Below are 12,222 nucleotides of genomic sequence, written 5' to 3' on the forward strand. Positions count from 1 at the left end.
ATGTCTTCTTTTCCGCGAAATAGTATCGTTTTCCCTGTTCTTTTGTGGATGCAAACTCAGTTTGTAGTTCTCATGTCTTTGAAGAGAACAATGGCCATTTGGGCATGAGGTATCCTTCCTTGGCTTCTCAAGAGTTCAGATAGGCCAGTCTAGTACTTTGCCCTATTTTGCACCTTACTCTAATTGCTAACATTCACCCTTCATCTTGGAAGCCCACGCTTACTATGCAACAGCTCACTGCTCCTCTTCCGTAATTCTGAAATAGCTTTCTCTCTGGTCACCAGTACGGGTACTACAAGTCACAATCATCTGGGGATTTATTTTACTCTTATTATTTCTAGTCATCACGTCTCAGGAAATTCGATAACCCTAGAGGCATTGATGTTGATAGCTCTCGTGAGTTTTATATGAAATTCACAAAAAATTCTACAGAATTATAGATTATGGCTTTGTAAATTCACTATGCATTTTTCATCAGAATAGTAATTTCTGGTGTAAGAGACAAAGTTAGATTTATGCTTTCCTTGTCTGTATCTTCTTTCCCACCGTTACCCCTACACTAAGGGGTCGGTTGCCTGATGTGCCTTTCCTTACAACATCAGGCATAGTTTATTATTTGGCCAAGGGGTTTTTACGACCGCATGCCCTTGCTGTCATCAGCCACAGTTATTGACGGTGGGCCTCGCCTTTGACTAAAATTTAAGACGGCAAGACGGTAGTTTCCATAGTTATTGGCGTGGGCCTAGCCTTTTACTAAAATGTAAGACTGCAAGACAGCAGTTTCCACAGTTATTGGCTGTGGGCCTAGCCTTTTACTAAAATGTAAGACTGCAAGGCAGCAGCTGTCCTTTTAGTCGCCTTTTACAACACGCAGGATCTACGGTGGCTTTCCTTGTCTGTATAGTGTTCCTCAAAGTTCTGTTATCTCCCCATTATTTCGTCTTCTTTTCATTAATGAACTCCAGGAGAATTCCATCACGTTGTACCTACGGATGTGTGTTTGATCCCGCTCTTCACACATTGTTGTCCTTGCCTTTCAAGTACCTTTAGAAATGCACTTTCACGCGTGCTTAATCTCAATAGGAATGTGGATGGTAAATCTGAATAATTCAACAAATTTGAGTTTGTTTTAGTACATCCAAAGCTTGTACCATTAATGTCTTCTTATTCCATAATTTTACCATCATAATGACTTTTGGAAATTTAAGAACTGAACAACTCAGAATCCATCAGGAGTAAATAATTGGCATTTTTAGAAGAGTCAAATCATGGGACTGGCAAGTTTGCATATGTGAGGTTGGATGAAATCTTCATGTTGCTGTGATATTTCATTCTGGTTGGGCGTTCAGATTTATGTGGAACCTCAGACCCACTCTTTTGATAATGTAGACACTAGTCTTATTATTGTCTGAGCACCAATTTCTAACGTTGACACATTTGGTTCCATTGTAGTTTCTCGACTTTTTTATTGTTACAATAATTTCACATCTTGAATTGCTATCCAGGGGGTTTAGGCTTTTACTTTTACTCTGCATTAGTTCTCTCATCCTTGTTATACAAATCAGACTTCCTATCTTCAAAATTACATTATAGCAGTTGCCCACGAAATGACAAATCGTAAATATTCCTTAACACATTTTGCAGTTTACTATTAGTGCTAGAATCTAAATGCATTATAAACAAATAAAACAAGGAAAGTTAATATCTGCAATGCAGACACTTTAATATGCAAAGAAATTTTGATTCATTTCTCCTATGGACAACAATATCGAGAACCATTATTGTCCATGTGATGATTGCATAGTAAATTCAGGATCATCGTATGTTCATCCCTAATTGTGAATTGGTCTGGGTGAATGTCGTCATGACATGCATGTGCGAAATATGTTGGATGTTCCATCATCCCGGCGTCGTATAGGGATTGGCACTCCTTGATGTTCAGGAGGCCCGAGGGTAACATCGAGTCCCAAATAATGATATTGGAGTTGAGGAGTGCCACGTGCTAAATGAATGGAGAGAAAGACATACTGGTTGTAAGATCTTCAGTACTGATGCACGTAAATATATTATATATATATATATATATATATATATATATATATATATATATATTATATATATATATATATATACGCATTTATGTATGTATATACAGCACAAATTCAGATAATTCAATAGAAGCAGAAAAGACATGGAATTAAACCTGGGAAAAGGCTAAAAGAATAGTAGCAGTACATTGAGTAATAGTGTAACATTTTAACTAACGGTAGATGTGATCACACTGGAGAATTAAAAAGACCTTTATTTGTGTGATCTTTAAAAATTCTAAACAGATCCAGGAGAGCCATGATGTTAGATCCAAAGAAAGATGGCAATGATGGATTTGACATGAAAAACAAAAGCTGTCAACAATAGTGAAGAAAAGTAGAAAGGTATTTTCCCATACGATCCTCAGCGACTTTTTTTTTTTTTTTTTTTTTTTGTCCTTAACCATTTCTTGATCTTTGCAGAAACGAAAAAGAAGGAAAATGGTGAAATTAAAAAATGTATTCTGCATGAACACTGAACCCTCAAGCAAGGCAACCTATTAGACTGTGGAACTTTGATGATGTAGAGATCGTGGATATAATGTCATTACCCTGTCATAAGGCCACCACATTCGATGTCTAAAAGGACTAGGTGCATTAAAAAGAGGAATAAATGCTCACATTCACTATCTGTAATATATCTGAGAGGAGTCGTAAATTACTGGCCTCAGCTATCAAGGTTCTTCGGTGAGGGGGAAAACTGAATGAACACATTTCAGTAAATTAATCATATACAAGAGAGAGATCTATAGATAATCTTATTTGCAAAAGGTTGTTAGTACCAACCATTGCTTCATCAGCCCACTCAGCTCCAGTGGATAAATGGCGAGTGTAATATGAAACTCTGTAGAAACGATCATTTGCTGTTTCATTGTTGAGAGATTCGTCATCTGTGTTTGAACCAGACCACCCATTGACCGCATAACGCTTAGCAGTAAATTCTCTGGAGGGAAGAAAAATTGTTCATTATTGAATTTCCAGTGAATCAATTATTCACAGTAAACCTTCGCCATAATGTTGTTCGTTGCAAATAAATAGAACAGACGTTTATTAGGGTCCATACATAAATTGTAATTATTTATTGTTTAGTTACCATAGGCATTTTAATGGGATTGAAAATTCATAAAGTAGCAGAGGTACCTAACTACTACGGATCACAATATTTATATAATGTATTCACGTTCTTTGCTTATGTCCTAAACATTATTCATAGCTGCTATAGTATATCAGAGACAAAAAAAATGCTTCTTAAAGATTTTTTTTTTCCAAATTTTATGGATCCATTAATGCTGGTTGCCTGAAATCAATGATACTACCACAAATCAAGTTCACTTTCCTACTGATTAACTCATTGCATTGCATAACAAATAAATGCTGCCCTGCATCTAAACTAACAGAAGTATTGTGAAGGAAAGAGATAAACTAGTTACCTTGATCGTGACTGAGCCCAAGCAATGACTGGTGTACGTCGGGAAAGAATTTCCAAGACCTTGCTTGCTTTCATCCATTCATCTACGCAATCAGTGAATGGGTTGAGACTTTCATGATCCGATGCAAATCCCCCAGTAATGGACCATGCCCCAAATCCTGCAAATTTGAGACCAATTGTTTCCCGTTCAAGGGTATTTAGTCATCCGTTTCGCAAGATATACAAGATTCTATTTTTCTAGAGGCAAAGACATCCAGTTTTAGAAAATGCCTCTCTACTAATCAAGTTATAAGTCAGCTCTCCATAAAACAAACAGTTAGCCTTATTTTGACCACGAAGAAACCTATTTTTAATAGCAAAATCTTGAAGGTACATCTCATGAACATCATGAAGACTAGTGAAGAAACATAGGTGTTTAACTCACATTTTTACTAGATCTAGGAAAAACCACTCAAATTACTAGCAAGGTTTGTTATCGTCCCTCAAAATTAATGTAGATTGACATATTCCTAGATAAATTACGCATAACAAAATCAGGCCTTGTGAATATTAATTGTGAATTTTAAGCTTTAAGATTGCTCTAAATTCTTTCCTACCCACCAAAGGCTAAAACTTAGGATCTAGTTCAGCTACGTATTATTAGAATTAAGGCAAATATGACAAACTTTGATATGGTTTGCCATTAACATAAATATGAAACTATGTATGATATGATTTGCCATTAACATAAATATGAAACTATGTAGAGAAACACTGGTGTAAAGAAACCCAGGTTTGAGTTCAGTAATAAATATCTTATGCTAATTCCTCAAATGTATACCATTACAAAGATATCCTACTACTCTGATCTCTGTTCCCAAATAACAGGACATTATTGAAGCTGTACTGATAATTAAGCTAATGTAGAAGCAAACTTTCGCATTAAGGTGAATTTGAGGGGGAAATTTCAGTTTTATTAGAGGCAAAATGACAGAACGGAGTTAAAGCACTGAAAAATTTATAAATAATATCAAGAATTCTAGAAAGACCGATGCTATGCTGTAAGAGCTGAAGGCAGCTATGTAATAGACTGTGTAGATTTTCGTTTGTGAATCTATAACTGAACTGTAAGTCTGAATTAAGCGCTCAAAGTTCATTAGAAAAGAAAATTGGTTGAACATTAATTAACCCTACCGTCCGTTTTCCACAGTATTTGTGAATCTTAGTGAGTGCTCGATCAAATCAGAGTAGAAACTATACAACGAAACCCTTTGGTTTCCTTAAGCTACAAATAAGGCCAAGCGAAGAAGAATTGGTCCTTACCTATGACGACAACGTCCGGCACCTGTGATGCTTCGTACGCCCAGTACTCTAGTTCCTCTTGAGGCACCTTTGCGATTTTATAAATATTAAGCCCATGAGTTGCCCAGACTAAGTCAACTCTTGAATCCAGTGCTCCCTTAACACTAACAGACTGCTGAAACTTCGGGTGATGCGTTGAAGCAAATGTTTCCCAAGTGGTTGAAGTGACCTCCTGGTGCAAGAAAAAGTGAGTTTCTGTTTCCAGTGTTGAAATTCTAAAAAAAAATAGACTTGGAAAGATTTGTTTCTTGTTGAAGAAAGTAGGAATGTTACATCCAGAACATGGGTGAAAGTTGCAGCAGAATGACTGCAACAGCAAATACATATTTAGTTAAAACAGGAGATAAAATCAAAATCAATTACATGCTGAAAAGAGAGCTTCCGTTACAAAAACCTGAGAGCCAAACTAAACATCAAACGAACTTAACTGACTTTTCTGAGATCACTAAGATCGTTTTCAAATGTTTAAAAATGCATTTGACTTGTTGTTACGACTTTCTGTGGCACTGATATGTACAGTGAATAGATAATCATTGGAACAGAGTTGGAATAAAGTCTCTATACCATTAGGGTTTCCCTCCAAGAGAGATATTGACACTGTAGGAGTACCGTACTCTCCACAGTGACCTGGGCGTTAATTGAATAAAATGAAAGAGGAAGAGGAGTGGTCTTCGTTTGAAACAGGTTGTGAATATTATTAGTCTTTCAATTCTTATCTGGTTGAACACATATCTGAAATTTCACCGAGCCTTGAGAACTCACAGCTTATTCTAAGAGTAGTATTTGATTACATTGTTCGTATATTTTTCAGCTCAGTTTACCTTTATATGTTTTCATGCCATGCATCATTCTTGAGAGAGAGAGAGAGAGAGAGAGAGAGAGAACGAGGAAGAGAGAGAGAAGAGTAGACAGGAAGGAGAGAGAGAGAGAGAGAGAGAGAGGTTAAATACTTTACTTTTGAGGAAGTATTATAGATATGCCAATTGAAATTTGGCGTCATATTGAGAAATCCTTTGAATGTGTCTCGCATTTTTGAGTCTCCAACAAAAGCAATCCACAGAGGTCCGTCTCGGCCATTTCGCCGCAAAGCAGAGCATTTCATGACATCCTTGGCGTCGTACATTCTTATGCCGCAGTCCAGATAGTCCAGCCTCCCTCCGGTAATCTGTTGAATAACATAGAAACACGTACAAAATAGGTTTATGTATTTAGAGACCACTGATTTTAAAGCGCTGCGTAAGATTGGTAGGATATATTTAAAGAACAGGAATGAAACAAATTATTAACACTGAAAGATATTATATACTTAAGAGACTGTGAATCTTTATGTGAATGATTACTGAATCATGTTTGCAAACTTAATGGTAGAGGCGAATTCACTTAGTAAATGTATAAGGCATCAAATAGCAAACTACTAAAATGTACACGTTAACCAACTATAAAGATTTTATTTTTTATTTTTGGTTTTACACTCCAGCATGCTCCGACTTTCAGGATGGACTGAAAGCTTGAAATCTTATGCAGCAACGTTATTTGGTAACCCCAAGCAACAATAACAGCAATATTTCCCAATGCGAAGCCTTCCAGCTGCAGAAGGAGAAGCGTTTTTCCACTTGGAGAATTACCTGAAGTCTCGACTTGGGTAATAAATCCAGGGTTCCATTTGGAAGTGTCCGGAGAAGAGTGGGTAAACTCTCACTGACTTCCTCGTAATAGCTTGTTCCAGGAGCCAGCCCGTTTCCAAAATTTCTTTTGTGCGTGTGTGTGAGAGTGAGTGGTGTGTTGGAAAAAAAGAAATTCCAGTTAAAGTACCATTATCAACTAAGAGAACCATGAACTTTCTCCATATTAAAATACCGTTTTGACCCGAGAGAAACTTTCTTTCATAATAGGATAATTTGGGTATTTCTGGGAATTGTTTTTTCATAAAATTTTTCATCCGGTGGTATATGATCTCATACAGGTGCTCCCAAGAAATGTGAAAAGAAAAATCGAAGACACCGAGTATTCGTCTATTTTGCAAGACTTGATCACAGTAACAGAAAGGAGAAAAGGTACAATAGTGTTACACTACATTTACTTGATCACAGTAACAGAAAGGAGAAAAGGTACAATACTGTTACATTACATTTACTTGATCACAGTAACAGAAAGGAGAAAAGGTACAATACTGTTACATTACATTTACTTGATCACAGTAACAGAAAGGAGAAAAGGTACAATACTGTTACATTACATTTACTTGATCACAGTAAACAGGAAAGGAAAGGAAAAGGTTTACAATACTGTTAAATTACATTAATTGATTCACAGTTACAGAAAGGAGAAAAGGTACATTTACTTGACACAGTAGCAGAAAGGATAACAAAGGAGAAAATACTGTTACATTACATTTAACTTGATCACAGTAACAGAAAGGAGGAAAGGGTACAATACTGTTACAATTACAATTTTACTTGATCACAGTACGAAAGGAGAAAAAGGTACAATACTGTTACATTACATTTATTGAATCACGTTAAACAGAAAGGAGAAAGGTACAATACTGTTTCCATTACATTTACTTTGATCACAGTAACAGAGGCGAAAAGTACAATACTGTTACATTACATTTACTTGATCACAGTAAACAAAAGGAGAAAAGGTACAATACTGTTTTTACAATACGTTACATTACATTTACTTGATCACAGTAACAGAAAGGAGAAAAGGTACATTACTGTTACATTACATTTACTTGATCACAGTAACAGAGGAGAAAAGGTACAATACTGTTACACTCTTTTCTGTTACTGTTACTTGATCACAGTAACAGAAAGGAGAAAAGGTACAGCACAGTTACATTACATTCGCCTTATAAAAAATCTAAAGAACCAAAAGTTAAAATTGCGTTTAACCCGATAAGACACCACAGTAATTATCCACAAATTACTCTTAATAATAGCGGGGTGTTTGCTGTAATACCTACTCTTGTTTATGCAACAATGTTGTGCCTTGTCTCCTTTCTGTTATTGTGATCATGTTGGAATAGACGAAAGCTCAGTGTCTTCGAATTTTCATTTCGCCCTTCCTGCGAGAGCTTGTTTCACGGATTTACTATTATCTTTTAGATCTTTTCATGAGATTATAGTGGGTATCATTAATCGTTTAGAAGTAATAAATACATATTTTTATTATATTTTTTTAAATATGGCATGTTAATATTTTATATATATTTATATATATTTAAAATATCTATATTTTTTTGTATATATAAATATGAATATATGTATGTATATGTTGTATATGTATACACATGTATATGTTGTATATATATACATGTATAAATGAATAGTCTTCGTTCATCTCTTTCAGATATATGCATTTTTCATTTTATGTAGTATATGGTCATTGTATTTTTCAGTGTACTTAATACGAAATCTTTTGCTGCTGAGTGAAAATGGAGAGCCATACCGTTTAGGATATTTCTGAACCCCGATGTTGAACATAGACCAACACTTGCCAGGAATACCCTGGGTAAGAAAAGGGACAAAACAAAGATTAGAAGATTAATGTATTGTAGCGGCAATCTTTTGTTTTATTCTAAATTATGCAAACGCTTTACATTTTTAGTTTTGTCCGAAAAGTAAGGTTATTTTAGAACTGGTCATACGTTTGATTTCATGAGCTGTAAATGATGAATAATTCTGTTTTGATAAATAATAAATTTAGCTAACGTTTCCTCTTTTTTTTAATCTAAAAATATGAAAACATTCTTATAGTGATATTTGTGTAGTTAGTTCCTTATCTAGTCAAGTGTCATGCAGGATCTTTCGTTCTACCATTTCTCATCGACAAACTAAACACCTTTATCGCTATTTCTTTGGTCCATGATTTCACATTGAAAGTAAACAAAGGAGGGAAACTCACCGTGAAGGGCGTTTTATCTCCGTTGGCCTTCCTTACCTTATCAGGAGCTGCAGGACGTCGATGCCTCTCAGACGAGGATATATAGAGGAGGCAAAGGAAGCCACTTGTCGTCAGTGCAAGACAAAATGTAAACAGAAATCTCATCAATTTACCCTGCATAACACCTTCTTCTTCTTCTTCTTCTTCCTTTTCCTGTTATTTGATCTTTTGTGCTGTTAAAAAGGCAGTTGTTAAGTGAGTTAGATTGAGTGATAGAGTTTATTATACCTTATATCGAGATTTGTAATATTGGTTGTGTACGTCGCCCTTATGCTTATTTATTACTTATTTCCTTAAATGGTTGGGATGAATTGGTTGAGCTGGTGCAAATGTATCGAGATGTAATGTATTAGCTTTGTATTTTATTATCAGAGGTAGTCTGGAAATGGTTTATATCGATAGAAGTGTTACTATAATTAAATAAGATTGTGATTGGGAGGCCATATACTGCCCTGTAGACGGGGCTGTTGCATCGATAATCAACCATAATGGAAAAATGAGTGATTTGTATCTGTTAAAGGTTCTTGAAGTAATTTTCTTAGATTCATTAGTTTTTACTTATGTTACCTTTAAGTTAACAACAAGATTTAGATACTTTTGTATAGAAACTGACATTTTTTGGTCGTAATACAATTTGTAAGTGTTTTAAGGATATGATGATTCCGTGTAGAAGATTATTCTTGGAAAATGACTCTTTAGGTAATATTACCACGACTTTACATCCATTACAACTAAAACGGCTTGATGCATTCACTTCTCATTTTTAAGATCATCCAATGAAACTGAATGATTTCCAATTGTGGACGAGAAGAGTAAAGTATAAAAATAAGGTTTATTTTAAAGAATAACTGCTATAAACGAAGATACGGAGAAATATTTAAAGAATAATAGAGGGACATACTGTACTGTAATGAATCTTTTCACAGGGAAAAGTAGACGAAAATCTGAGAGGTCGTTGGCGGAGCCTTGTCAGTCAGTCAGTGTTCGAAGGATGATGCTTCGTAGGAATGTTTCTCGGTTTTCATCTGCTGCGAAAAACGACAAATTTTCCACTTTGCGTAAGCTATTCAGGCGGAAAGAGTGCGATTGATCTATGAAGTAATAATTTCTATGCATTGAAATGATTTTTTATTGAAATTTAGAAGATCAATTAATGCTCTAAGAAAGTCAAGAATCACTGACAAAACGCGTGAGCGAATACACACACAGACACGAATATACGTATATATATACATATAAACTTCTTTATACATAAAGATATCTCAGTTCTAGGGGACTATAGCAGAGTGCGCGCGCGCACATCACACACATATGTATGTATGTGTATGTATATATATATATATATATATATATATATATATATATATATACTATATATATATATATATATATATATATATATATATATATATATATATACATATATATATATATATATATATTTATATATATATATATATATATATATATATATATATACATACGTACACTTAAGCATAAACTGCAAATACTATTGCACTTTGTAATTACTACAACACACATTCAAGAGCGATGACGTTACAGAAAACAACTCGTCTACAATGACTCGGTCATGTTCAGCACCACAAATTGAATGATTACTGAAAACTTTTTCCTTTTCAGAATTTTTCCGGCATAAGGTTCTCACTTGGATGGAATGTTTCTAAGAGAAGATATCAGATGCATCACTTCCAGCCACAGTCACTGTTACCTCAGACATACACAAAGAACGCATCGCAGGTTCCGTTCTTCTGTTCCCGTTACTTTTGTAACTAAACGCTTATTGCTGCACTAGTCATTATACGTTGATGGAGACGGTGATCTTTAAAATTGTAACTTGCTGAACTAGTTTTTTAGATAGCAATGTAAAGGATTTCCTTCGACTCACTCGTATACTAAATCACCAAAATTATATGAAAATAGGCGGGTTAAATCTTATTAAAAAATCCGGAAGTAGTATGAAACGTTTCTTTTCATCCAAGTTTACACATTTCCTCCCTAGTGCACTGTTCATTAATAAATACACATGATATATGCACCCACACTCTATATATATATATATATATATATATATATATATATATATATATATATATATATATATATATATATATATATATGGGGATACAATCCACAATGAAGTAAAATCCTCTTGTAGTTTAAAATATATATATCTTGTACAAGAGGATTTTACTTCATTGTGGATTGTATCCCCATTTACTTAGAGGTACGACATAGTACCTGGCTTCCTGCATATATATATATATATATATATATATATATATATATATATTATATATATATATATAATATATATACACACACACGCACACACACATATATATATATATCATTATATATATATATATATATATATATATATATATATATATGTGTGTATTTATATATATGTTATATATATATTAACTGCAGAGCTACTGCTTTTTCAGATTACGTCTTCTTCAAAGGAAGGTCCCAATGTTACTGACTCATTTTCCTTTTGAGGACTCGGGTTGCTCTGTGTAGGTTATAAATAATATGGAACCGTTTTCCTCATGACAATATAATCATAAAATTATCCAAGAAACTTACTAGAATACTTTGTGTGTGTGTGTGTGTGTCTGTGTATATAGGAGAGAGAGAGAGAGAGATCAGCTCATAACTGAGATTTGCCACCAGAAATGTCCAATATCAGAAGAATGGATTCGAGCGGAAATCCCTGAGGACTCAATGTGTCACTCGCCAGCGATGTCCGCGTCGGGAATATTGGATGCCTTTAGACACCGACTGCCCTAACTGAAGTCCCAGAAGACCCTTATGTCTATGGCAGTTGCTTAACGTGTACTTATGCCTGCAAGACTTTTTTTTCGGGAGGAGGGAAGTTGGTGTTAGGACATAATTGGGAATATATATAGAATGAGAGTCTTCTTGATATTTTTCCTGAAACATACTATAGCAAAACTTACCCTCATCAACCCTACATAACTTGTGTAACATTTTACACCTTTTTCTCAAGTCGTCTACCAAAATGGCGTCTCCGTGGCGGAGTAGTGCCATCAGTGCACCTCACTCGGTCTACTGTAGGCATTGCTTAAAGTTCTTTGCTGCGTCCCTTCGGCCCCAACCTGCAACCCTTCTACTCCATTTACTGTACCTGCATTCATAGTCACTTTCTTCCATCTTACTTTCCATCCTCTCTTTACAATTGTTTCATAACGTAACTGCGAGGCTTTCGTCCTGTTATACCTTCAAAACGTTCTTGAATGACCTTAAAAGCCCCAGGGCTTGGCCTTTGGCCTAAATTTTCTATTTCATTCCGTTCCACATCCAAAACGGCGGGTACAGACTCGTATGACAGTGTTTGTACATTTCATGAAAATACTTCTGCTCTAATGGGAA

At 35.0% G+C, this 12,222-nt stretch overlaps 1 protein-coding gene across 1 annotated transcript; it reads right to left on the reverse strand.

The window, feature by feature from the left end:
- Window positions 1-1,753: 1,753 nt before the first annotated feature.
- LOC135226749 (uncharacterized) lies at window positions 1,754-8,972 on the reverse strand. The gene is made up of 8 exons (XM_064266459.1): window positions 8,803-8,972; window positions 8,311-8,369; window positions 6,483-6,606; window positions 5,813-6,022; window positions 4,819-5,029; window positions 3,518-3,674; window positions 2,874-3,030; window positions 1,754-2,002 (listed from the first exon to the last, which is right to left on the reverse strand). Exons 1-8 carry the CDS (start codon window positions 8,923-8,925, stop codon window positions 1,754-1,756), a joined length of 1,290 nt encoding a protein of 429 aa, XP_064122529.1. The 5' UTR covers window positions 8,926-8,972.
- Window positions 8,973-12,222: the final 3,250 nt, after the last annotated feature.

This window comes from Macrobrachium nipponense, chromosome 15, assembly GCF_015104395.2.
Source record: "Macrobrachium nipponense isolate FS-2020 chromosome 15, ASM1510439v2, whole genome shotgun sequence".
NCBI classification, from domain to species: Eukaryota; Metazoa; Arthropoda; class Malacostraca; order Decapoda; family Palaemonidae; genus Macrobrachium; species Macrobrachium nipponense.

Excerpts from the sequence above, each read along its gene's own strand:
- LOC135226749 (XM_064266459.1), bottom strand. The coding sequence starts at position 8,925 with ATGCAGGGTAAATTGATGAGATTTCTGTTTACATTTTGTCTTGCACTG. Across the intron at positions 3,675-4,818 it reads GCCGGACGTTGTCGTCATAG|GATTTGGGGCATGGTCCATT; the intron begins GTAAGGACCAAT and ends TCAAATTTGCAG. Across the intron at positions 3,031-3,517 it reads TGGGCTCAGTCACGATCAAG|AGAATTTACTGCTAAGCGTT; the intron begins GTAACTAGTTTA and ends TCTTCCCTCCAG.